Source organism: Marasmius oreades, chromosome 1 (assembly GCF_018924745.1).
Source record: "Marasmius oreades isolate 03SP1 chromosome 1, whole genome shotgun sequence".
Classification (NCBI taxonomy): domain Eukaryota; kingdom Fungi; phylum Basidiomycota; class Agaricomycetes; order Agaricales; family Marasmiaceae; genus Marasmius; species Marasmius oreades.
The window spans coordinates 1,351,766-1,375,451 of record NC_057323.1 but is presented as its reverse complement, the minus strand read 5'-3'; the positions used below and the strand labels follow the sequence as shown (position 1 = coordinate 1,375,451).

Genomic DNA, 23,686 nt, shown 5'->3' with positions numbered 1-23,686 from the left:
AACTCTTGAGAGTTTCGACGGTGACGGTTCAAAGAAAGAGTCAACCACGCGTCGCGTCCCTATTCGGACCAAAGTCCGAACCTGATGTGGGAAAGAACGCTCCTTTAATTTCTTCAAAGGAATGCCTGATCAGTCTGGGATTTGGACCGACATGCCAACGAACCTTGTGGCCTATCCAACATTGAATAGGCTTCGATAATAAAATAAACACTAGCAGCTGCACCTTACTGCACCCCGCTGAGTGATAAGAAAACTAGACTGGTGGTATCTACATTATGAGATATAAATGGTTACAACGGATCATGAATCTAATATACAAATGCCACGAATAACAGTAATTGCTCCTAGTCCAAACCCATGAATAAAGAGTAGAACCCACATCACAATGAAGATGTAATCATATCCTCCTTCGACAGCCTTCTCCTTGGTGCATTCCACTTCTTCAGGTATTCTCTAGCTCTCCCTTCGAAAAGTTCGCATCCGACAAAGAGGTCGTTCGGTAACATGTCCTTTCTCTGCTCCCAGGGTCGCATGTCGACGCTCGTTCCCCTATCTAGACACACTAGAATAACACCAAAACTATACGCGTCGGCCAATAACGCGTCCTGGCATTCCCCTCTCAGTATCTCCGGCGCGCAAAAGGGTCTCGTCCCAGGGTGTATTTGTTCCGTTTGGGTGGACGGAATAGGGCATGCTAAAGATTTTCGAGCGGCAAGGGTTGGGAAAGGATCTATCGGCGCTTCATCTGGTGAAGTGTATTTCGAACTCGCTGACACAGAACGACCAAAGTCCAAGAGTTTGATCGTGTCAGAGCTAAAGGTGACCTGAATGTTCAACAACGACAAATCACCATGACTGAGACCGAAGGAATGGAGATGCGTCAAGCCATCGAGAAGTTGATTGTGATAGTCAATCTTTTTGGCCTTCGACAATTTTTTGGTTTCTGATTCGACAATGACGTCGTATAAGGTCCTGCCATCGATGTACTCGAGGACCATACCGACATTTTCGAGGGATCCCAGGAAAGCGCAGATATTTCGATGCCGACTGATGGTGGTATAGGCGCGAAGCTCAGCGAGGAATTGCACAGTGACATCGGAGGAATTTGACTGCATCTCGCCATTGATCTCCAGCTGCACAACATCAGGCTTCTTCACGATGCACTTGAATAATTCGGACGCAGACCCGTTGGCACATGGTGCTAGATTTGCTGTTGGATTTGGAGGTGCAGAGTATGAAGTCGGAGTAGGAAAAGAAAAAATGGATGTTGGATGGCGAGGCGGGTTGTAGACTGGAGGTGAAGGGGGTGGCGTGGGCTTCGAGGGCTCTGACGAAGGCCGATACTCAGGTAAATGATATGAATATAACGGATCGACCACTGTTTCTTCCTGTATTGAATTTGCGTTCTTGTTCTCTTCCTCGTCCATCTCAACTATCATCTAATCGTCAAGTCAGAAAGTACGCGAAACTTGTCCCACTCACCCATCCACCAATTCTTTTTCGAAGTTAGGGTCACTCGTTTGACATGCATCCTGATGGGAGGGGGTGGTTTTGCGGTAAAAGAGCCTGCTCTGGAGCTGGCTAAAGTCGACGGCCCAGTGGGGGAGAGTTGAGTGGGGGTGGTCCGGCCTTGGACATTCTCAACAAACGAAGTCCATACATCGTGCTGCATCGTCGTCGTGAGATGGAATGAGTGATAATACGAATGCACGTACGCTGGAACGAACGTTCAAACGTTTAGTAGTATTACAGACACCATGGTTCTGTTATCTAATCAGTATTCACCATCTTATCTCTAAAAGATTCCGACCTTCCGTCACCCAGGCTCACTCCCACACTGTTACATCGTACAATCGACTCTTCCGTCAATACACAATTCATCGCAGCATGGACGAGAATAAATTACCGTAACGGCCTAGGGGTCAGAACGATGCACTTAGCTTGGCAAAGGTGACCATTAGCAGCTATAATTTTACAAGTTTCAACCAGCGTTCATCCCGTTTTGACAGCCTTTCTGAGCCAGGTGTTCTTCCTCTATAATCAACATCCGTTAGTCCAGTATTATGAAAAAAAAGATGTGATCAGGTGCCACCAGGGTGACCATCAGCTAGAACGCCACTTTTAGTTGACTGTTGCTACGAGGCATCGCAGCAACATGTCTTGGACTGGGAATACTCCTTCGAGGATGTAGTGGATGTCACTTCATCCCCATGACCGCACCCGCAGGCACTAGGGTTGTCTAGATGAATATGGCGTTTAAATTTGTACATTCCATGTCAGGTGGGTAGAATCCTTCATCGAATTCGATGCGCCCATGTTTATGAAACACAGCTTCCTCGACTCGTACGCTATCAATATAGACCATTTCGGTCTTTTGGAGTTAAATTTGCGGGGAATCGCACTGGAGAAGGCTAAAGACAAGATGCGAGGTTAATTTAATGCCATCATTTCGACCGGGTCCCTAACCATTTGTATCCTACGGTGACTACTTCCCTTCATGGCATCTCAACGGCTGCACATAGCTTAAGACCGTCAGACTATCCTTGATAGCAGACTTTCCCCTCCAGCCCCACAACTGTGATGGCTAGCGAAACTTCTCATACACCCTCTTCCACCTTTCCCCCTTCTTTCCTGGAAACTTTCACCGTTACTGTAACACCTGGTGAGTTTTTCGCGCTTGCCAGTCCCATATTCATACTCACGTCGCGTACAGGACTTGTGTCATCCCCCAGTGCTATCCCAACGACTTCGACGGAGAAAGATGACTCGAAAATCCAGTCCAGCGTGGATACAACGATGACTACCACTCTAATCGTGCTTGGCGTCGTGCTGCCCGTCCTTGTAATATTTTCTACGGCTTTTTGGTGCTGGCATGTCAAACGACGTCGGAAGAGTGGTATGGTTATCGGAAGACGTTCTGAGTGGTATTCAGGTTTGTCAAACTTTTCGATAATAAATTTCTGAACGCTCAACTCTAGTACCAGCTCCCATCAGTCCGCATGAAAAGTCAACCTTCAATGTAGTACACTCTCCGTCATCTCAGAACGTTGAAATAGCAAAGTGGGCCGCACGTTCAAATAGTCAGCGGAGTTCGACCACGTACTGGTCGGATGGTTCGGACTCTTCGCTTTCAACGGAGTATCGTCCCCCCAGTCCCGACACACCACTACCTCAGAGCGTTCAAAAAGCGAAGCGGATTACACGTTCAAATAGTCAGAGTAGTATGACAACGTACCGGTCAGATTTTACTGACTCCTCGTCTTCAACGGAGTATCGCCCCCCCAGCCCTAGCATGGTCAGTATCGCAGAAAGTGCGAGTATGTACTCTCAGCCCAGTCATCGTAGCTCAAAACCTGGGAGTCTCCGCAGCCATAGAACGGGAAGAACTCATTCTCTTGGAAATCCATTTGGCACAAAATTCCCTTCTCTCTCGGGGTCGAATTATTCTACAGAGAGACACATTTACGCCGATTCAAGTCTTGCCGTTCCCACCCGGCCGACACGATTGTCTATTGTTCACGAGGACGATATCGGTCCTTGATTTTCTAACGTGCTTTCGATAATCTCTCACACCTTCAGTTATATTTCACTCATTTTCGTTTTCGGTCGTTCGTTCTTTTCATCGTAGTGTTGATCTTATCAATGATTATCAATATAAATACGGTCAATCTTATCTCTGATCCTGATCGTGCAAATTTTTTCGTGGACCATGGGCAACTATGATCTGCTTTTCCATTTGCTGTCTCGTCAATGCCTTACTTGCCAGGATTACCGCCTGAAGTAATTGGTCAAATCCTTGATGAGATCCGGGACTCCGCAACTCGCACTGATCTTTCAAACTTCTCCCTCATATCTCGTGCCTGGTGTAGACCAGCTCAATCGCTGTTGCATTCGCATGTATCCATCGGCAAGGAAGAAAAGGTCCAGCTGTTGATTCAGAAGTACACATTATATCCATATCTTCGGGAACTTGCGAGTTCCATACATCTGTATGGTTGGGAAATCCGCTCGTTTTCGGAAGGATTGCTTGCTTTTGAGGAAACGATCATGGCAGAGAAGTTTGAACAGCTCATGGACATGTTCAAAGTGGGAGGGAGATGTATTAGGGATCTTTATATCGAGTCGTATGCTTGGAACGAAGAGCATTCCCGGAAGATATTGAACAGCTTTCCTGCAGTCGAGAAACTCGTCATGCACCGCATCGACTTGTCCATGTCACCAGAAAAACTCGTATTTTTGGTAATGGGAATGGCCAACCTGACATCGTTGTCCTTGTACTCGATGACCTGGCTGGAACGTCCAAACTTTGAAGAACGAATGGCCCGTCTTTCTCTTTCTCAGTGCGCAAAGCGGTTATCCCACCTCGACATATGTCCCGTCAACACCTTACCTAGTCTGTTGATTCTCCTGTCAGGACCGGCATTTGATTGGTCGGGCTTGCGGTCATTGACGCTCGGGTGGCAAGACCATAGCGATCCTAATTCATACGAGGCAATCAAAGGTTTTCTGTCATTACTTGGTCCACAAGTCACCCAGCTCACCATCAGTACACCATCCTCGATCGACGACGAAAGGGCAATGAATAGCGCCTTGTGTCTGAGTAAGTCGTGCCATCTCTATTAGTAGCGATCAATGATCTCTTAGTACTCGACAACCCGTTGCAGGAGATTTGATTTCAACGCAAGTATTGTACCACTTTACGTCTCTTAGACGGCTCGCCTTCTGCACCTACGATGTCAATCGGCCTTTTGAGACTAGCCACTACAAGAATTTCATCGGCTATTATCATACCCGTACTCTTCTAAAGACGATGAGAACACCTAGCACTGTCGAAGAAATCGAAATCAAAATATTAAAGCCGCCCTTCGGCTCGAGCGTTCCTGCGACGTGGCATCCACTGCGCGACCTTATTCGTTCATCGGAAATTTTCCCCAATCTGAAGGGAGAGCAGGGTTTATGGGTGATAAACGACAGTGGCAGACGTGCGCATGAAAATACGAGTATAAGATAGTTCCTTCGCGAGTAATATGCTCCGTATTTTCACTTTTATCTACTATTCTGGTTTCCGATGTGCAAATGACAAGGATATGCAAAATTGGATAAAACTTGGTCTTCCCGTTTATTTGTGGGCTCGGCAATTTTTTGTAGGATCCGTAGACTACACATGAGCTTGTATGTACAGTTGTAGCCACTGAAAGACAAAGGATATGAAATGAAATTTAAAATATAGCTCAGATCTGGTCGTGATTACAGCGTGACAGCCCAGGAACGGTACATTCCGGAATATATCTCAAAATTTTAGATACGTAGTTAAGTGTAAACGAAAACACTCGCATTAAATACAAGGTTTCAGAGGCAGGGGAGTGAACGGTAGTGTGGAATAAGCCAAACGATACATCAGAGGTCCCAAATCGACTGGCGCGAGCTTTGCTACTTGCCGAAGTCTTGCCGGACGTGACGATACGTGACAAAACGCTTTGCACTTCTCGAATCACCCTCGGACACTCTCCGAGGCTTCTTACAGCTATCCTAAAATCCTCATAAATTCAGGTTAACGTTTTGAGCACTATTAAAATACTCAAGTCAAATTTTTGATACGGTAAGTGGTGTGTGGAAGTGGTACTCGAAAATGTTGCATATCCCTAAACAGAATAGTATTATCTGCACTTTTGGTTCCTTTTTGATGGGATCGAATACCGTTACCGATCGAATGTCCCTATTACCCAGTTTGCCAATTTCAGGTTCTCTGGATCGGTATGATCCTGCCCTGGTTGTCGGTATCCTTGGGTAAGTTCTGTTATATGGTGCGATTCGGCGAATTGAAATCGTTCTACTAGGTGCCCAAAGGCTTTTCCGAGTTCAATGGTGGTCAACAGTCAAAAAATGGTTCCTTTGCGAGTAATATGCTAGATATCCGAGTGTTTCTTCGATACCCTTCAAGTTATATCAAGTATCTTCGGATTTCTTTGAGCTCGGCCATTTCCTACAATGAATCTTTAATTTTTCTATCCGACAAGAATTCTAATGACGGCCGATGTTAGTACAGTTTTGATGAGATTTCCCGAAACCGGAAAGATTACTCGCACGGTTATCTACCCTCCTGACCACCATGCCTTTCCGCGACAACCGTCTTTATAAAGCGTTTCCCTCTCAGCTCACTCCTTCCATACCTATCCAACAAATATGACGGACAAGAAGCAACCTATCAAGATTCTTTTCAAGCAGGCTGAAGGGATTGACATCTACATGGATGTGTATCTGCCTATGGCAGCAACAAAGGAGAAGCCAGCCCCCATTGTACTTTTCTGGCACGGTGCGCTCGAACTATTGTCTGTTAGTTGGCATACGATTCTCAACTACTCGCGAAGGTGGCGGCTTGCTGCAGGTGAATTCATGAAAGCCCCCATTCGATAATGCACGACTGAGAAAATTGGTGTTTGAAATTTCACAGGGATCCAGGACCGGTACGCAAATCACTTCCGGGTTTGACTACCCGCCCAGAGAGGCTGAAAGTTTTTCAGTTTTAGGACCTCATCAATTTGAATCTGCCGACAAACACAAGATCTGCCTTGTTTCTGCCGACTATCGACTGGCACCGCAATTCCGCTTCCCAGCCGTCTTGTCCGATTGCGCTTCTGCAATGACATACATTCAATCCTCGGCTTTTCTTGAAGCCGTTGAGGGGCGTGCTGATCCATCTCGAGTTGTCGTCTCTGGAGGGTCTGCTGGAGGATGGCTTGCCCTTTTGTGCGGAATGGGGATTGGGTTCGATGAATGCGGACTACCCAGGCCTCCAAAAGTTCAGGGAATCGCCGCGCTCTATCCGATAACCGATATGCTGGATCCATTCTGGTCAACGAAACAACATCCCGTATCCTACATGGAAAAAGTCATCCCGAGAGAAGATGTTGAGCCGTTCATTAATCCGGACAGTAAAGAGAGTAGGATTGCGGCTTCCTATTTGGGAGAGCGTCGTTCGACGCTGTATCATTACATGGTGCAAGAGTACGTGGTTTCGTGCTACTTTTCGTGCTCCTTGTTCAGGTAAATCATGACCTTTACGTTTTCATCACAGGGCCCTCCTCCCACAACTGCTCCTGGGTGGTACCAACATCCCCCCCTCAGCATTTTCTGTTGCGCCAGCTCTCGATTTCCTAAAGGAGTCCCCAAACAAGTACCCTGTACCTCCCATATACATCGTGCATGGAACTATTGACGATAAAGTCCCCGTTCAACAGTCTCGAGATGTGGCGGCCGCACTAGAACGGTTGAAGAAGAACGGGGCGAACGTGGATTACGAGTACGACGAAATCGAGGGACTGAACCACCTCTACGACCGTGAGACCAACAACCCGATGGATAAGTATTACGACTTTATCAAGAGAGTATTGAGGGTTTGAGGATGACGTGATTGACAAGAATACGGAAAAGCGAACAAATGTATTCGGTGATTATTAAACAAGCAATGCAAATCTTCGTCTTCACATTTTTTTAGCTTTTTGACCCTTACCCTGCTCCCGGATGTTAATCAGGATCGGGAATGTCCTCGGATGGTCACGAACCGGTGAACACGGCCACTACCAACACCAAAAAAGACGCGTCACTAACCGCAACCACAACAATCGATTCAGTTTTCCGCTGATTTTGCGGATGCATAACGCGCAGAGTTTGTGTCCAGACTGAGTCTGCGTGCTTTTCAACTGCCGGAATTTGTAGATGCTCAGAAAACATCCATATGGCCATCACGCAAGATTTTGACGCGTCGACATGAGCACGGTTTTGTTTCTAAGTACTCTCGGAGGCTCAGCGGCCGCGGGTGCAGGAACGCCTCAAACCCTCCGATGCCAAATATCTGATCTCGGGGCAAAATTTTGGTACCATTTCATTTCTTGGAAGGACATTGGCGTATACTGCCCCGGAAGCATAGCGCCGACGTCGTTTTTTGTCTGCATCAAAAACTCCGCTTCAAAGCCGGATTTTCGGTCAGTAGCTTTTTTACCGACAAGTAGAGGTATTGCTGATGCATTACTTGCTGGTATTATGCAGTGTGGCCTCAATGTTTAGATTTGTTCGAATCCGAGGGATCAACGGTGGACGAAAACAAAGAAAAACGTTAACCCTGGTATCCTTTCATCATGCGATGCACTCTTTGTGAGGTGTCCAAGTCTCGTGCGAGTACGGAGGACGTCAATCGCGCACCGTTTGCGGTAATGTGAGCGTTTAATTTTGAATGTCCCTGAATTACGAATGGCTCAGTATCGTGTTCATAGCGTCATCCCTCGGAAATCTAATTCATTCCTGGCGCTCCGAACTGACAATGGCTAGAACTATTCCGTTAGTAGTCTCGGTCTCCCAAAGAAAAAGAATCAAGAAAATCATGGACTGCCGGAGCATAAAAAGACTTCCTTTGTTGGTGCAACAAGCATCTCTCACTTTCACTTTTCCTGGTAAAACCTGGTTCAATGGCCACATACGACGAAAAATCGAAAGCCGCGGTTCTTCAACCTGCTGTTTTTGACGTAGATACCAGAACGGGTTTCCTACCTGCGGAGGTACCTCTTCAACGACTTCCGAGTGGCTGGTTCGCATGGGAGTTCTTACTAGACGAAGCTATCAAGAAACGGCTTGCACCTGGCGACAAAGTGGGTTTAACCAGTGAGGAAGCAGCACAATCCGCTCGATGGCGGGCTTCAGCGTGCAAGGTAAGATCCTCATGCTCTATATCTGTATAGCTAGTTGCTCAACGAAGTCACGTATGAATATAGATGCCATTGCTTGCTACTGATCCCCTTCTGAAGGACGAGAGTCCTGCGGTCTCGCGCAGGGCACACCTCGTTCTCGCGTTCCTTCTTTCCTTTTATATCCAGACGCTCCCTCCCACCGAGCCTGTCTTGATTCCAAAATCCATCTCAATTCCCGTTCTTCAAGTATCGAAAGCTATCGGTATGCCACCTGTCGTGACATATGCCGATTGTGTTCTTTACAACTGGAATGCCCCCAACCTCGAACAACCCTCCTCCTGTTCATGCCCTAATTCAAATGAATTCTCTACCTTCACCGTCTGTTCGTGCGCAAAACTACTTTCCGAAAACATTCGTTGCCAGTCCCTGTTCACGGGGCTTGGGGATGAGGAATTCTTCTACCTTACATCGGCAAGAATCGAACTTCGTGGTGTCGAGGCCCTAGACATCATGCGCTGCGCCATGGACGAAATTTTCGTGAATGACACCATCGCTGTCACTCGTATCACGAACCTTCTCAGCCGCCTTTCAGTTGTCATCGGCGAGCTTAAAGGACTTTTGATGGACTGCCGGAAGGGTTGCGATCCCGAGCGGTACTATAACGACGTTCGCCCGTTCTTTAGAGGCGAGGATGCGACTCACGTGGAGCGTAAATGGGTGTTCCAGGGCATCGAGGAATATCCAGATCTGCTCAATTCCGATGTAACAAAAGAGTTGTCTGGAGCTAGCGCAGGCCAGAGTTCACTCATTTATGCTTTGGATGTGTTTTTGGGAGTGGGGGATACACGGACATCGACTTTCATGGCCAAGATGCAGAAGTACATGCCACGGAATCATAGATTGTTCTTGGACCACCTGTCTTCGAACAGTCGACCTTTGCGACCGTGGGTTTTGGAGAGACAGGATGGGGAGAAGGGGAAGGAGTTGGCGGAGGCGTATAACAAGTCTGTGAAGGCGTTGAAGGAGTTTAGAGATTCGCATATGATCATTGCGTCGCTTTACATCTTGGGCCCGGCAAGGAGGGCTAGAGATCGTTTGCTGAATCCGCAGGAGGAAAAGGCGACGAAAGGTACCGGTGGAACAGACTTGGTCAAGTTCTTGAAAGGCGTGAGAGACCAGACTGCGGGAACCGTAGTCCCTATCACTCCGTGATGATGGAAGGGATGTTGAAAGGTACTTGCGAAAAACTTTTTTTTCTTTCTTGGTAATGTCTTGCGGTGGAATTATCACAAAGAACTGAAAAAATCTACCTGCGGCGGGTACTGGCTTAAACGTTGCTAGGGTTATATTTTATTTCAATAGGTTTAGTCTTACTTCATCTCATAGAGCTGGCTCATACGGGATGGATTTCGCCCCCCGATGTCGCTTTCCCTCACTGGATGTTGTATAATCCGTAAAATATGTTTGTAATAGATAGCCTTACTTTTGAATATTCAATATCTTCTATTTGCGAATCCCTCCTTCCTATCTTTAGCTGGTTGTGTTTTGCGGGCAATGAGTATGTTGCTGACGATCCAAGTTAGGCTCTCCGCTCGGTCAGTGACTTATCGCAGGAATGGCGGGCCAATATAACCAGCCCTCTACTAGACTGGGCCATTCGCATACTGACTACCGTTCACGATCGAATTCGGGGAAAGTTTCCTGCTGGCCACGCCGCATGATATGGCGGGAATACAGATAGCGTGGCGTGAAACTAGGGCACGGTCTAGATTGCATCTAGGAAAGGAACTTTGTCTATGGGCCTGGACAGTGGATCGAAAACGTGTGGGAAGTCTTCGAAAGGAGGGGACTGAACCGCCTTTTACAAGCAAAATCCACGTAGAAGATGCTACAGTCCAGAATCTAGGCTAGTTGGCGCTTCAGCTTCCAGGTAATCCCTCCAGGTTGAAACTCAAGGGGGGATATGATATCATAGAGAGTGATATCATGACCCATCGGACATAAGCAGAAAGTGGGGACTCTGGGGAGTATGGTCAGCGGTAGGTCCATGGCTTTTCGAATCGAAAGTTCAAGATAGAAATCAAATCAAACCTCTCCCCGCCTTTCCCCCGAGGAGCGATGAGAGTGTAGACGAATCAGAGTGCAGTGCTCGAGATGCGAGTTGATGGTGATCAGTGGCGGGTTCCGAGCTTCATGGAACGGAGTAGCGTGGCGTACTGCAGCTGTGGCTGAGCAACTTGTTGAGATCGAAACCTGTCAAGTCAATACCCGCACCGCTCACGATAGCTTAAAGTAAATCAGAAATCCAACGGCACCTATTCCGCTTCTGTTTCGGCAGTCTGAGCCTCTGAACCTTGTAAAGGCTTGAAGATCGGGCGTGAGGTTGTCCTGTATCATCAGAAAGCTGCCAGCAATGTCGATGAGTTGATCGCCCGCCCTGCTTGTGAATGATGACGCCTTGAGTGAACGCGGGATCACGAAACTTGATTCTCGAGGCTCCCTCGTTAGCATCGCAAGCCGACTGAGAACATGTTGTCTGGGATTCTGACGACCCAGCTTGAGGCTCGGAATCTCGAGACTTGTAGTACGACCTGGTCTGTGTGCGAAAATCGGACGGCGGTTGCGGGCATTGGCGAATGAATATGGAGATGACATCATCGAGGTGGCCAAAATTCCCACACCATGGCTAGAGAAAGCCCGTGTACACAGTCAGCAACACCCAACAAACCAGCCACCACCAGCCACCACCACAACCCACCCACTTTCAACCACCAGCAGTCCCTCATCCTCGCTCTAGAACAGCTCACTTTTCATTTCATTCATACGGCACTCGAAACTCGAAACTCGACGCCGAGCCATCTTACCCAGGCACAACCAGTATTGGCTATGCGAGTTTAATCAATCTGGAGCCTATAATCTCATACTCGATTGCTGCGGTGACAGAAAACACCCTTCCAGCCTCGCCTTCCCATCTCCAACCACAATTGCGAGTGGAAAGCACAACAACGATGAGCCGGCCTCAACCACCAGCTCGATTACCTTCATTCACCAAACGACATGCCTCTTTTCATAGCCCAAGAGAAATACCCTTACCATCACCTTTGAGTCCCAGGGATAGCAGAGACTTGGGGGGTAAACAGGGCTATTTTGATTTGCCCAAAGAACGAGGGGAGGAACTGAGGAGAGAACGAGAGCAACGCGAACGAGAACGAGAACGGGATGAAAAGGTACGATTTCTACCACTTTCCATTGTGTTTTGCACCCTGATCGACCCTCGGCAGCCATATTCAAGGCCATCACAACACTCGCCTCATCATTCAAAAGAGTCAAATCATCATCACAGTCCTCACCATTCGCTCGACAAGGCTCCCTCCCCTTTACATATTCCTTCTCATCCGTTACATTCTTCCCCCCAACATTTTCACTTTGAACCCAGCTTCATGTCTGTTCTGGATTCCGAACCCTCGAAACCGACGGGCGAATCAATAAAACATCCCGTTTTCCCTCACCCACGACCTTACTCTTTACCTCACTCTTCCTCTTCACCCCACTCTTCCTCTTCAAACTCTGGCTCAGGTTCATGTGGATCTAGTCACACCTCGTCTGATGCAGTTTCCGGAGGTGTCCACACTGGAGGTCAGGCAATCAACGGAGCTCCTGGAAGTCAACGAGAAACAAGTATCATTGGCCAAAATAACCCCTACGTCCCAAATTCTGGCCCGTATCTTGGTACTAGCACGTGCCTCACATTGGGCAAACCCGACCGCTCATCATCCGCGTCATTGCCACTACCGGCCCAGATTCCATACCATGTATTGCCCAGGGTTCAGCTTCTTCCGACAAGGCCGGATAGCCATTCGAGTGGAGGCTCTTCCGAAAGCTCTAGTTCCCTACCTTCAGCTGGATCGTCGTCAAGTCCAGAGTACCCTCATTTCAAGGATTCCCCATTCCCCCACTCACCTAATTCGTCGTCTTCTTCTCCACAACCGACACTGCCGCCATTATCTGAGACCGTCCCATCTCCATGTGCCCCATCTTCTTCCAGTTCTCACCCTCCTGATTCCAGTGTCGCCTCGACCCTCTCGCACCTAGTCGATGACGAGTCGAGTAGTAGCTACATGACAGCCATGAGGAGGCCTGTAAAACATCCTCTCAGTCATCCTCCTGTAATACTCGAAGAAACACCGTCCACTCTCGGAAGGAGTGCCTCTACGGGTAGTTCCACTGCTCACGCATATGCGATACAGCGGTCTTCTAGCCAAAGCAACCACAACCAGATCCCTGAAGACGATTCCAGAACGAACGTCTGGAGAAATCCACCTCCTGTTCAACCCCCGCGCTCTACACCTTCTCCGCGGTCAATTGGAAGATCCGTGAACCCATGCGATTTGCCTCCCGTTCTGCCACCTCAGAGAACGACGAGTAGACTCGCTCACAGCAACGGGAGTAGTGGAGATGGCCAGACTCCAACGCCGATACCAGCACCGTCATTGATGAGCAACTCGTTTAGTGCGCCACCTTCGACTAACAGCACATTGCCATTGCCCCGTACACCCCCGAACCCCTATTCTTCACAGAATTCATCTGCTACGTTGAACAATCCTCCGGCATACGCGCCATTTTTATCGCCGTTACCTCCTCCACCGGAGAGGTGTTGGATTGAGGTTGAGACGACGCCTACGGCGTACAAGTTGAATGTCAGGTTAGAGGGATTTAGAAGGGATGGAATGTGAGTGTTCTGTAATATTTCTTCCCGAGCCTCCTTGTGTTGATAAAATATGTCTCGTTTCAGAACTCTTGCTACTCGCCGTCGTCGAGTTTTACACGTCGTAGCTGATAGTTGGGAATCTGATGGTGGAGGCCACTTTGAGAGGAGGATCAGCTTTGGATATGATGCTGATTTGGTGGGGGTAAGAGCAGAGTTCGATGGCGAATGGTTAAGAATCGTTGTGCCAAGGAGAGCTGGGCTTACATGAGTTTGAGGTGAGAACGACGTGGGCTGCTGACAATTCTCTCTTGTCGAAGAATTTTGTGGTCTCTCGGTCAATAGGTCTTTACAAGTTCGCCTCTCGAGGACCTGGATTTTCTACAAGCCACACCACGGACTCTATCCATTCTCCTACCGGTCTCTCGATCTTTCAGCAAAAAAATCGCTCGCGATACGTTTCTTTGTATGATATGTTGTTTTTGTCTTGGATTCAGGCTCTCATCCCACCTTGGAAGTTTTGGATCCACATTCTTCCTGCCATCACACCACATTCAATACCAATACTTATCCTTCACATAGCTTTACATTACAATTATGACCGTTAACGACCTTTCCCTCTTCCTTATCTATTCAGTTATTATCTCCCTTCTACTTCTCCCACCCTTGTTGGTTTCTTTTTTTTTAAACTACAAACTGTTGCTCGCTTCTTCCATAGTGTCTTAGGATCCGCATCCCCTCTCCTTCCTCCACGGTTGTATAAAAGCTTATGCTAGGTATACCCTACCGAGAGAGGACCCTCCGGAACCCTGGTCCTACCCCCGTGGAGCTCGACAGCGCCCAAGGACAAGCTTCTCCCTTTAGCGGAATCCCAATTACTCCTCAACCATCACCAATCACCATTCACAGCGTACCTGCCTCCTCTACCATACAATTTTCGACGTCATTTTCCTTCACTTTATTCGTTGACGTCTTCTTTTGAGTGGGGCCTCCTCGCATCCATTCCCAGCCCCACAATCATAGTGATTGATTTTTTTTTCGTTGCTGTGGTCAGCAATCAGTCAACGTCGAAGGGGACTTTTCCGTTGGCATGGGGGTTGTTCGTTGTTGTAAAGCTTTGGATCATAGGAGCTTTGCAGTACGTACTACAGTATTCGGAGATTTCAGCAGCTTTTTGTAGGTGCGGTTTTTGGGTGCCTTCGAATGACGGACTCGAGTATTTTGCGCCACCTTATTTTTTTTCTTCCCTTTCTCCACCCTTGTGATTTGCTGTCCCGAACTTTATTTTTATTGGTTTTTTTTTTTTTTTTTTACTTTTTAGTTATTTTACCACACTAGGTAGTATCTTTATTGTAATACCCTCTCTCTGTCCCTCTTGTTATGATCATCATTATAGCGTATTAGTATCATGGACATTTTGTCTTTTACCTTAATTGCCAATGTCTAACATTATTCCCACTTACTTCCTCATGTTACCGATTGTTTTTCTCCTTCTGAATAGATTCGATGCCGTCCTAACGAGGGAAAGTGAGATCAAGGCTATCGTCATTATGCGGGATCGAGTGGTTACCGACTCCACTTCTTGATTGGCGGAGCCATATGTTCGTACCTTGGAGGTACTGAAGAGCGGTAAGATCGGTAAAAACATAACAAGTCTCAAAGAAGTTCAGAATGGCGAAATGGCCCAGCAAGGTCGGACTCTTTATAAAATTACGAAAATACAAGTCAAGCTTTGGTTCATTTTCGGACTCTTCAATCCCACGTAGTTTTGATCAAGTCCGCTGCCCGTTCAGCAATGATGTACGTTGGCACTTGTGTATGTCCTGCCGGGACAAATGGCTAGAAAGAAAAAAAAGAAAGAAAGCAAGTTCAGTAAACCGCCAATAATTGAGGGAAATCTTTGAAAGTACCAAAACAGAAGCGTCCACAACTCTAAGTCCTCGAACACCTTTCACCTTCAAATCCGGATCCACAACGCCCCAGTCAGCATCTCGGGACGTCATCATAGCAGTCCCTGTCGGGTGTTCTGCAACGCCGACGTTGGCTTTGATGTATTCATCCAGTTCATCATCCGTTGTCGCGTTAATAGTACTAGATACGATAAACCCATCGAATGATGGAGATGCCATGAATCGCCGGGTGTTTCGAATACCTTCACGCATCGCGAAGAGATCGAATTCTGTACCGACTAGGTTCAAATTGATGATAGGATGGTTAAATGGGTTCGACGTGTTAAGTGTGACGAAACCACCTGTGAACGTTATTGTTATTAAGTAGAATAAGCCATCGGAGGAAGTTATCCGACATACGAGAGGTGGGGCAAAGAAGGGTAGGATTTGTGCCTATCAAGTTAGGCGGAGGGTTCTCCGGAGTAAAACCTCCATTCTGTGAAGAAAGTTAGGGGTTGGAATTTGAGCGACGGGTTGGAGGCACGTACCACAAACTGAATCTCAATGTGTGCAGTGTTGGGTCCAGGAGAAGGGTCCTCAAATTCCTCAAAGATCGACGCATTCGCAGGCAGTCGGAACCACCCTAGGTTCAATCCAGGAGCATCAACCAAAGGACCCGACCTCGTGTCATTCCACTGCTTTAATTGTTCTGCAGCAAGAGTGACGTTTCTTGTAGCTTCCTCCTCGGTATCATTGGCGGTGACCACCCAGTTGTACGAAAGGAGAGGTTGTTCAGTCAGATTTTGACCGACAGATGGTAAGTGGTGCACAGTTTGAATACCCAAATTCGTTAACGTTTTGCGATCCCCTATGCCCGAGTTCATAAGAATCTGGGGCGTTGCGATGGAGCCAGCGGATAGTATGACTTCCTTTGTTGCACTGACTGTATGGACCGTTGCTTTATGGCATGTCAGCTTAGGTCGTGAAAGAGTACTGAGCCTCGGCGGCTGATGACATACCTCCAGAATCTTGAGACAGTTCGACGCCTCGGAAGGTGAGATTCTTTGCTGTCGACAAGATACGCGTAACATGGGCATGCAACAGAACATGAAGGTTGGGGCGGTTGATGAATTGGGGTCCTAGATATGATGTGGCAGAGCTGCTCCTGGTTCCATTGAGCACAGTTGATTGCCCGAAACCTACATACCAGATAATATGGACCAAAGATGAAAGGATCATGGATGTAGCAGCTCACCGATTCCAAGGTGATTGCCGGAATTCATGTCAAGAACAAATCGGAAGTCTGAATCGTTTCCCATCGCTTTGCTAGCTTGGATGACGCGTGTATCTACCTCATGGCGAAACCCAGAAAGAGTAACAGAGTTCATTCCATCGAAACTATGAACTGATGGGTCGAATTCCTCAGTCGTGTTGTGTCCATCGACTGGAGGAGTGAAACGTTCGTTCTGTATCAAAGTTGTCACACGATGTGGGCAGGTTTTCGAGAGTGATGCTTACTTTCCGTACATATGGTTGAATGTTGTCCCAGGACCACCCAGAATCACCGGTTACGTTGGCATATCGATCCCAGTCTTCTCTTGTTCCACGGGTGTATACCATGCAATCTATTGGACGACATGTAGGGGGAAAGTCAACCACACTGTTAAGATGTGCCTACTGATTGAGCTGCTTCCGCCGAGGATGAAACCTCTAGGATACTCCATATCCCTATTAACAGCAGGACCAGATTGAGCGACGTAATTCCAGTCTATCGCACTTCCAAGTGTCTTAACACAAAAATCTGGAACGATAGACAATAAGACATTTTCGTTCCTACAAAAGAACATTAATTCATGAATCAAGTGAATGATGGTAGAACGTACGATCCACCAGCTTCCAGCACAAGAACATGATGGTCCGGATTCTCTGTCAGGCGATTCGCAACTGTGTTTCCCGCAGTTCCCCCACCAATGATAACAAAGTCGAACTTGTCCCGCTTGAGGTCGTTGAACTTTTCGAGAAGGATACCATGCGAAAGTTGTGGCAGGAGTAAGAGTAAAACGAGGGCAGACCACTGGAACATTGTAGAGTCTTTCGAGTTCTATGGATTCGTGAGTATCGACATCTTTGGGGTGGTTAAAGTATCCCATTGGTGAGAACGAAGGTTACAATAGTGAATAGAGACCGACATAAGCCTATAGAATACGATTCATAAGGCATGGTCCTATGATGGGTGTTCACTGTATTTTAAACACGGCGAAGTCCGCTGACAACTCCTAGGAGGGGGGCATATACACTGGACGGTCCTATCCGGGATGTACCAAAAACGGGTCTCATTTTGGCCGACACTCCGATCCTAGTGTACCTAAAACGACCCAAATTGAGTACCACCTACGATCCCTAATGTGCGTAAATGGGCTCGTCGGTAGCCAAGTCCGATCCGTATGTACCAAAAATCGGGGTTGTCCTGGGTACCGGATTTATATGCCCTTGGGTTTGTTTTCAACCTGAGTGCTACCTTTCACTTTCTCACCACAATGTCCACCATGCAACCACGCACCAGGATCTGTTCTGTGCGAGGGCTCGGACGCCTCGCAAGAGTAACATACCTTACGAGTTTGGCTCTGAAGACAGAGAGGGCGAGTCAGATTAGCTCCTCCAATTGTTCTTAGTGTTTATTTCGATTCTTCTGCAATATAGTACCCTTAAAATAATCAGGTACGGTAGATACGAGGTTGTATCGGTTATGTACACAAAATGGACCAAAATTCAACTACTGTCATCGCCCCCGAAGTCGGCAATCTAAGGAGAAATATTTATATAATTAAGAAAATACATACCAGAACCTATAAATACAATGCAGTTGCATAGAATACCTTTTGAGGTATATGCCTGCCAATTTTCGTGTGGGTAGGGTGTGATGCTGTTGAGATATGAATTTTTTAATGAGGGGGTGTCGAAAACGTGGCCCCACGGCGAAGTCGGAAATCGCGGGCCGGCAACGTGATTACATGTGACACGATCATACACATTGATGAATCATCCAAGAATCGTCAATATCTCGTATATAAGAGTTTTGTTTGAGCACCTGGGACCTATAAATTCATTTTAAATGCTCTTGTTGCAAGCTGCATTGATAGAGGCTGTCCTTGTGGGAGGACGACCTTAATTTGGTAGTTTTTCCTCATTTAGGTACATTCAGAGTGGACTGGTGGCACCGAAATCTATTACAATTCATTGTTGGGTCCTAAGGGGAGCAAATGAAGATCATCTGAGATCTGACAGGAATGTTTCCTCCCCTCTAGAAACAATTTTTGGGTGTAAAACACAAAAATCTAGGATATTTGCAGGTATGGGCTGTGTAGACTCAAAAAAAATCATAAAAATCCAAGGATAATAGATTCTGGTAGCCTGATAGGTATATATAACTGTGCTGAGAGCCCTGCCCATGGCATGTCCAGCTGAACCTGAAGTAGTCACTACAATCTAGGGTCAGAATGACAGGAAAAAAACTGAGTGTATTATATAAACCTGACTCCATGGACTTGTAAGATGGTTATAGGTGTAGTCCTGGGTGTCTGTGAGATGGAGAAGTATGTTGTGGTTGTAACATACCAAGAACGGCAAGAGGTTGATGAGTACTTGTGCTGCAGTGGCCGATTTCCTGATTAGGAAATATTCTCACGCTTCGATTTTTGGTCGGAAAACTGACCCCTCATTGTGCTACTGCCACAACTCAGTGAGGAACCCATCCCCCGTCATGAAAATTGTCAGGCGTGCATATAAGACCCCGCTCCTTCTTTTTTGATAGTGTATCTGCTCAAAAACCTAGCCTAGCACTCACTATATTACACTTTTCCGACTTCAGGGTCGATGACAGTACCCGATCCAAATGTACCAAATACCTGCCCAAATTGACCCAAAAGTATGTACCAAAAATGGACCAAAATGGGGGTCAACGGATCGGACATACTACCCAATGTGTCCCCCTCCTTAACTACTAGTACTACCGCGGTGATAACCTTCCCACACGCAAACCACTTCAACAGTAAAATGGTATGCCTGCGAAGTAATTCTTCCTATTTACATGGATTCATTATTGCCTAGGCCGAACAAGTCGCAGCACAAGCAGTGAATATAACCCCAGAGGACCTTCCTCAAGAGACCTTAGATTTCGCTGCAAGAGTTTTTGACGCAGCTCGGAAGGGAGACCAGTCGATTATTCCGGTCGTCGAAGCTGGATTACCCGTCAACTTGACGAATCATCAAGGTTCGAAGATAATATTTTCCCCCGCCGAGTTCATGCTGTTGAACTAGACCTTTACCCAGGCAACACCCTTCTAATGATCTCCGTCTATGCTGGTCATCTACCTCTTGCACGCGATCTCTTGGCTCACGGCGCCGATCCTAATCGCTTGAACGACCAAGGCCAATCCATCATCTCTGGTGCTGTCTTTAAAGGCCATCACGATCTCGTGAAACTTCTGTTCGACCACAAGGCAGACGTCAGGTTGGGAAAGCCGAACGCTATCGAGGCTGTGTACATGTTTGCGAAAGACCAAGGAAGAGACGGAAAGATGAGTAAGGATGAGTTGTTGACTTTGTTGGGTGCGAAGGAAGAGGATAAGGAGAGGTTGGAAAGAGAAGGTGTACGTGTTGGACCGCCGATCGGGTGAATGGCGTGGGCGATTGAAGGTAAGTGACATATTCTAGTGCTATACTTGATAATTGTACTTGTACTTGTATCTGCCACCAATGAATAAATGCTTCGATCTATGGATTCTATACGACATCGAACCCCACATATCTGGTTGAACACGGTTCACGTCCGAGACAGTCTCAAAAATCTTAGCTTTCCTTGGGCTCTTTTGCGAGCTGTGTCATCTCGTTGACAATGTATACGGTGTCTCCAAGTACGTTCACCTACTACCATATCAGTTGAAGTTGAGACTGAATTTTTGAGTAAGAGCAGATGGTGCTTGATAGGTAGTCCGGTTGCACTGTTAGGCGGTACGCAACGGCATTTCCTACAGTGCCCCCACCGATGACGAGGAAGTCGAGGAGGATGCAATGCGAAAGACGCGGTAGGAAAACACTCAGTGAAAGTAAAACGAGGCCGACCAGAACATTATAGGGACTCCAGCTCTATGGAAATTCACGCGTTTAGGTGTCTCTGGTCCGGGAGGGTTGATCCCATGTGAGAACAGAGGCAGTAAATTTTCTCCGCAGCAAAGAGAAGCTTTGAATGGGCCCGAGCCAGCGTCGAACATTGCTTATATCACAGAACTAGATTCATTGCCATTAAAATGAAACACAGATGAAAGATACCGTGACTCTGCGATTTTAATCCCACGTAGCTTTGATCAAGTCCGCTGCCCGTTCAGCGACGATGTACACAGGCACTTGGGTATGTGCTGTTGGGTTAAATGGCTATAAAGTGTTTTCCCACAAAAAGTCAGCGAGTCGGAGCACTTGATAAAGAGAACGTGGACGTACCAGAACGGAAGCATCCACGACTCTAAGTCCTCGAACACCTTTCACTTTCAAATCCGGATCCACGACGCCCCAGTCAGCATCTCGGGACGTCATCATAGCAGTCCCTGTCGGGTGAGCTGCAGACCCAACGTTGGCTATGATGAGTTTATCCAACTCCTCGTCAGTCGTCCCATTGATACCACCAGAGACGATAAACCCATCGAATGATGGGGATGTCATGAATCGACGGATGTTTCGGATGCCTTCACGCATCGCGAAGAGATCAAATTCTGAACCGAATAGGTTCAGATTGATGATGGGGTGGTCAAATGGGTTCGACGTGTTAAGGGCGACGAAGCCACCTGTGAGTGTTATCATAGTAGAAAATTAAGTCACGAAGAGAAGCTATGCGACATACGAGAAGTGGGGCAAAGGAGGGCAGGATTTGCGCCTATCAAGTTTGGCAGAGGGGTCTCTAGAGAAAAGCCTCCATTCTGTGAAGAGAGTTAGGGTTGAATTTGAGCCACGGGTTGGAGTGCACCCACCACAAACTGAATCTCAATGTGTGCAGTATTAGGTCCAGGAGAAGGGTCCTCAAATTCCTCAAAGATCGACGCGTTCGCTGGTAATCGGAACCACCCTAAGTCCAATCCAGGAGCATTAGCTAGAGGACCTGATCTCGTGTCATTCCACTGCTTTAATTGTTCTGCAGCAAGAGTGGCGTTTCTTGCAGCCTCCGAATCGGTATCATTGGCGGTGACCACCCAGTTGTACGAAAGGAGAGGTTGTTCAGTCAGATTTTGACCGACAGATGGTAAGTGGTGCACCGTTTGAATACCCAAATTCGTCAATGTTTTGCGATCCCCTATGCCCGAGTTCATAAGAATCTGAGGCGTTGCGATGGAGCCGGCGGACAGTACGACCTCCTTTGTTGCACTGACTGTATGGACCGTTGCTTTATGGCATGTCAGCTTAGTCGTGAAGGAGTACTGAGCGGCTGATGACATACCTCCAGAATCTTGAGACAGTTCGACGCCCTGAAAGGTGAGGTCATTCTTTGCTGTTCCTGTCGACAAGATACGCGTAACATGGGCATGCAACAGAACATGAAGATTGGGGCGGTTGATGTATTGGGGTCCTAGATATGATGTGGCAGAGCTGCTCCTGGTTCCATTGAGTACAGTTGATTGCCCGAAGCCTGCACACCAAATAATCGGGACTTAAAAGAAATTGAGGGATCGTGTATGATGTAGCAGCTCACCGATTCCAAGATGGTTGCCAGAGTTCATGTCGAGAACAAATCGGAAATCCGAATCGTTTCCCACTGCCTTGCTAGCTTGGATGACCTGTGTATCTAGCTGATGGCGAAGCCCAGAAAGAGTAACAGAGTTCATTCCATCGAAACTATGAACTGATGGGTCGAACTCCCCAGTTGTGTTGTGTCCATCAAATGGAGGAGTGAAACGTTCGTTCTGTATCAAAAGCTGTAACACGATGTAGGTAGGTTCCCGGAAGTGATGCTTGCCTTTCGTACGTATGGTTGAATGTTGTCCCAGGACCACCCAGAATCACCGGTTACGTTGGCATATCGGTCCCAGTCTTCTCTTGTTCCACGGGTGTATATCATGCAATCTATGGGACGATATGTAGGGGGGAAACCAAGCACGCAATTGAGATGTACCTACTGACTGAGCTGCTTCCGCCGAGGATGAAACCTCTGGGGTAGTCCATATCCCTATTCAAAACTGGACCACCTTGAGCAGTGTAGTTCCAGTCTATTGCACTTCCAATTGTCTCGACGCAGAATTTTGGAACCATGGACAATAAGACGTTTTCATTTCTACCGAAGGATATTGATTGAAGTTCACGAATTGAACGAAAGATGATAGATAACGTACGATCCACCAGCTTCCAGCACAAGAACATGATAGTCCGGATTCTCCGTCAGGCGATTCGCAACCGTGTTTCCTGCATTTCCCCCACCAATGACAACGAAGTCGAACTTGTTCCGCTTGAGGTCTTGAAACTTCTCGAGAAGGATACCATGCGACAGACCTGGCAGGAGTGAGAGTAAGAAGAGGGCGGACCAAAGCATTATAGGGTCTGGCGAGCTCTATGTATTCGTAGAACGGAGGTTGCTCCACAGCAAAAAATCGGACTGAAGAGAAGCCTATAAGTATGATAAGCTACGCAAAAATGTCGTAACTCACATGTACTAACATGCTACAGAAACTTAAAGGTCGTTGTGGTTGTCACACAGCATTTGAATTTCTTTTGAATTGCCTCTTGTTTTAGGTCTTCGGCGTTTGTTCTGAAAACGCCTGGTCCTATTTTCCCTGTCAAATTTCAATGTCACGGATGCTCTACATTCCGCGAATACAGATGCAGAACAGATGGCATTGACAGCACCTGAGTCACTCGCCAATACTCGACTCCCGGTGGCGTCCAGTAAAGCGGTCTTTCCCTGTGATAGAATTCTTGCCCGAGCTTGATAGGTTGATTTGCTTCCTGCAAGTGCTCGTTTGAAATCGGACCGTGCGGCTCATTGATCCGGCTCCCACGCATGCCGCGTTCTTCGTTATGTTATCAGGGTAAGTACGCGTCGACCTCCACTAATGTTCCAAGGTTCTTAATTTTCTACTTCGTTGAACAGCTGTACTGCTTGTGGAACTCCTCTCTCACTGACACAACAGCCATTCGATCCTGCCTTGAGAACTGTGCTCAATTTTTATTCGACGACTAACAAACCTCTTCAGTCGATTCTCGGGTTGTCAGTACAGAATGCATGCGCCTTCGATAGTGCACCCGCGATTAGGTCAAAGTTATTAGCAATGCTAATTAGCAGTATCCTTAGAACCCCCAAATATTTGACGCTAATTAGGGTTCACAGTGCTCCTTTAGATGTAGAAACATTCTTTAAGTAGTTTTGAGAAAAT

At 47.2% G+C, this 23,686-nt stretch overlaps 9 protein-coding genes across 16 annotated transcripts; 6 read left to right on the top strand and 3 right to left on the bottom strand.

Moving 5' to 3' along the window:
• Positions 1-238: 238 nt before the first annotated feature.
• E1B28_000374 (uncharacterized protein) lies at positions 239-1,770 on the bottom strand. 2 transcript variants are annotated; one of them, XM_043146192.1, is made up of 3 exons: positions 1,716-1,770; positions 1,483-1,666; positions 239-1,432 (listed from the first exon to the last, which is right to left on the bottom strand). In XM_043146192.1, the coding sequence occupies exons 2-3, from the start codon at positions 1,529-1,531 to the stop codon at positions 381-383; spliced, it is 1,101 nt and encodes a 366-aa protein (XP_043014892.1). In that variant the 5' UTR covers positions 1,532-1,666; positions 1,716-1,770; the 3' UTR covers positions 239-380. The 2 variants fall into 2 exon arrangements, with proteins under 2 accessions (XP_043014892.1, XP_043014891.1); XM_043146191.1 differs by having other exon boundaries at positions 1,483-1,770.
• A 57-nt stretch (positions 1,771-1,827) lies between these two features.
• E1B28_000373 (uncharacterized protein) lies at positions 1,828-3,668 on the top strand. The gene is made up of 5 exons (XM_043146190.1): positions 1,828-1,950; positions 2,010-2,280; positions 2,332-2,662; positions 2,714-2,932; positions 2,985-3,668. The coding sequence occupies exons 3-5, from the start codon at positions 2,581-2,583 to the stop codon at positions 3,539-3,541; spliced, it is 858 nt and encodes a 285-aa protein (XP_043014890.1). The 5' UTR covers positions 1,828-1,950; positions 2,010-2,280; positions 2,332-2,580; the 3' UTR covers positions 3,542-3,668.
• Positions 3,669-3,750: 82 nt separating this feature from the next.
• On the top strand, positions 3,751-5,011 carry E1B28_000372 (uncharacterized protein; the record flags this gene model as incomplete). Its single annotated transcript, XM_043146189.1, has 2 exons — positions 3,751-4,600; positions 4,665-5,011. The coding sequence occupies 2 exons, from the start codon at positions 3,751-3,753 to the stop codon at positions 5,009-5,011; spliced, it is 1,197 nt and encodes a 398-aa protein (XP_043014889.1).
• A 1,074-nt stretch (positions 5,012-6,085) lies between these two features.
• Positions 6,086-7,485, top strand: E1B28_000371 (uncharacterized protein). 3 transcript variants are annotated; one of them, XM_043146186.1, is made up of 5 exons: positions 6,086-6,313; positions 6,369-6,385; positions 6,452-6,464; positions 6,522-7,005; positions 7,076-7,485. In XM_043146186.1, exons 1-5 carry the CDS (start codon positions 6,184-6,186, stop codon positions 7,398-7,400), a joined length of 969 nt encoding a protein of 322 aa, XP_043014886.1. In that variant the 5' UTR covers positions 6,086-6,183; the 3' UTR covers positions 7,401-7,485. The 3 variants fall into 3 exon arrangements, with proteins under 3 accessions (XP_043014886.1, XP_043014887.1, XP_043014888.1); XM_043146187.1 differs by having other exon boundaries at positions 6,522-7,485; XM_043146188.1 differs by having other exon boundaries at positions 6,369-6,464.
• Positions 7,486-8,462: 977 nt separating this feature from the next.
• Positions 8,463-9,893, top strand: E1B28_000370 (uncharacterized protein; the record flags this gene model as incomplete). Its single annotated transcript, XM_043146185.1, has 2 exons — positions 8,463-8,702; positions 8,766-9,893. The coding sequence occupies 2 exons, from the start codon at positions 8,463-8,465 to the stop codon at positions 9,891-9,893; spliced, it is 1,368 nt and encodes a 455-aa protein (XP_043014885.1).
• Positions 9,894-11,401: 1,508 nt separating this feature from the next.
• On the top strand, positions 11,402-14,664 carry E1B28_000369 (uncharacterized protein). The gene is made up of 3 exons (XM_043146184.1): positions 11,402-11,908; positions 11,963-13,410; positions 13,474-14,664. The coding sequence occupies exons 1-3, from the start codon at positions 11,690-11,692 to the stop codon at positions 13,655-13,657; spliced, it is 1,851 nt and encodes a 616-aa protein (XP_043014884.1). The 5' UTR covers positions 11,402-11,689; the 3' UTR covers positions 13,658-14,664.
• Positions 14,665-15,067: 403 nt separating this feature from the next.
• Positions 15,068-17,564, bottom strand: E1B28_000368 (uncharacterized protein). 3 transcript variants are annotated; one of them, XM_043146181.1, is made up of 9 exons: positions 17,159-17,564; positions 16,954-17,108; positions 16,794-16,900; positions 16,531-16,741; positions 16,295-16,474; positions 15,824-16,233; positions 15,696-15,771; positions 15,297-15,637; positions 15,068-15,225 (listed from the first exon to the last, which is right to left on the bottom strand). In XM_043146181.1, exons 1-9 carry the CDS (start codon positions 17,356-17,358, stop codon positions 15,139-15,141), a joined length of 1,767 nt encoding a protein of 588 aa, XP_043014881.1. In that variant the 5' UTR covers positions 17,359-17,564; the 3' UTR covers positions 15,068-15,138. The 3 variants fall into 3 exon arrangements, with proteins under 3 accessions (XP_043014881.1, XP_043014882.1, XP_043014883.1); XM_043146182.1 differs by having other exon boundaries at positions 16,794-17,108; XM_043146183.1 differs by having other exon boundaries at positions 16,295-16,741; positions 16,794-17,108.
• Positions 17,565-19,262: 1,698 nt separating this feature from the next.
• E1B28_000367 (uncharacterized protein) lies at positions 19,263-20,066 on the top strand. The gene is made up of 3 exons (XM_043146180.1): positions 19,263-19,331; positions 19,383-19,545; positions 19,605-20,066. Exons 1-3 carry the CDS (start codon positions 19,329-19,331, stop codon positions 19,949-19,951), a joined length of 513 nt encoding a protein of 170 aa, XP_043014880.1. The 5' UTR covers positions 19,263-19,328; the 3' UTR covers positions 19,952-20,066.
• A 456-nt stretch (positions 20,067-20,522) lies between these two features.
• E1B28_000366 (uncharacterized protein) lies at positions 20,523-23,256 on the bottom strand. Of its 3 annotated transcripts, XM_043146177.1 has the most exons (11): positions 23,160-23,256; positions 22,971-23,086; positions 22,649-22,908; positions 22,436-22,590; positions 22,276-22,382; positions 22,012-22,222; positions 21,760-21,948; positions 21,296-21,705; positions 21,169-21,244; positions 20,772-21,112; positions 20,550-20,705 (listed from the first exon to the last, which is right to left on the bottom strand). In XM_043146177.1, exons 3-11 carry the CDS (start codon positions 22,843-22,845, stop codon positions 20,619-20,621), a joined length of 1,773 nt encoding a protein of 590 aa, XP_043014877.1. In that variant the 5' UTR covers positions 22,846-22,908; positions 22,971-23,086; positions 23,160-23,256; the 3' UTR covers positions 20,550-20,618. The 3 variants fall into 3 exon arrangements, with proteins under 3 accessions (XP_043014878.1, XP_043014879.1, XP_043014877.1); XM_043146178.1 differs by having other exon boundaries at positions 20,523-20,705; positions 22,649-22,805; positions 22,971-23,256; XM_043146179.1 differs by having other exon boundaries at positions 20,523-20,705; positions 20,772-21,244; positions 22,961-23,256.
• Positions 23,257-23,686: the final 430 nt, after the last annotated feature.

Excerpts from the sequence above, each read along its gene's own strand:
- E1B28_000374 (XM_043146191.1), bottom strand. The coding sequence starts at position 1,672 with ATGCAGCACGATGTATGGACTTCGTTTGTTGAGAATGTCCAAGGCCGG. Across the intron at positions 1,433-1,482 it reads GAAAAAGAATTGGTGGATGG|TTGAGATGGACGAGGAAGAG; the intron begins GTGAGTGGGACA and ends ATTAGATGATAG.
- E1B28_000373 (XM_043146190.1), top strand. The coding sequence starts at position 2,581 with ATGGCTAGCGAAACTTCTCATACACCCTCTTCCACCTTTCCCCCTTCT. Across the intron at positions 2,663-2,713 it reads CACCGTTACTGTAACACCTG|GACTTGTGTCATCCCCCAGT; the intron begins GTGAGTTTTTCG and ends CGTCGCGTACAG. Across the intron at positions 2,933-2,984 it reads ACGTTCTGAGTGGTATTCAG|CTCCCATCAGTCCGCATGAA; the intron begins GTTTGTCAAACT and ends CTCTAGTACCAG.
- E1B28_000371 (XM_043146186.1), top strand. The coding sequence starts at position 6,184 with ATGACGGACAAGAAGCAACCTATCAAGATTCTTTTCAAGCAGGCTGAA. Across the intron at positions 7,006-7,075 it reads TATCATTACATGGTGCAAGA|GGCCCTCCTCCCACAACTGC; the intron begins GTACGTGGTTTC and ends TTTTCATCACAG.
- E1B28_000369 (XM_043146184.1), top strand. The coding sequence starts at position 11,690 with ATGAGCCGGCCTCAACCACCAGCTCGATTACCTTCATTCACCAAACGA. Across the intron at positions 11,909-11,962 it reads AACGAGAACGGGATGAAAAG|CCATATTCAAGGCCATCACA; the intron begins GTACGATTTCTA and ends GACCCTCGGCAG. Across the intron at positions 13,411-13,473 it reads GGATTTAGAAGGGATGGAAT|AACTCTTGCTACTCGCCGTC; the intron begins GTGAGTGTTCTG and ends GTCTCGTTTCAG.
- E1B28_000368 (XM_043146181.1), bottom strand. The coding sequence starts at position 17,358 with ATGTTCCAGTGGTCTGCCCTCGTTTTACTCTTACTCCTGCCACAACTT. Across the intron at positions 17,109-17,158 it reads GTGCTGGAAGCTGGTGGATC|GAACGAAAATGTCTTATTGT; the intron begins GTACGTTCTACC and ends GTTCTTTTGTAG. Across the intron at positions 16,475-16,530 it reads CGGCAATCACCTTGGAATCG|GTTTCGGGCAATCAACTGTG; the intron begins GTGAGCTGCTAC and ends TCTGGTATGTAG.
- E1B28_000367 (XM_043146180.1), top strand. Across the intron at positions 19,546-19,604 it reads CAACTTGACGAATCATCAAG|GCAACACCCTTCTAATGATC; the intron begins GTTCGAAGATAA and ends ACCTTTACCCAG.
- E1B28_000366 (XM_043146177.1), bottom strand. The coding sequence starts at position 22,845 with ATGCTTTGGTCCGCCCTCTTCTTACTCTCACTCCTGCCAGGTCTGTCG. Across the intron at positions 21,706-21,759 it reads ACTGTCTCAAGATTCTGGAG|CAACGGTCCATACAGTCAGT; the intron begins GTATGTCATCAG and ends CATGCCATAAAG. Across the intron at positions 20,706-20,771 it reads TCGTGGATGCTTCCGTTCTG|CCATTTAACCCAACAGCACA; the intron begins GTACGTCCACGT and ends AACACTTTATAG.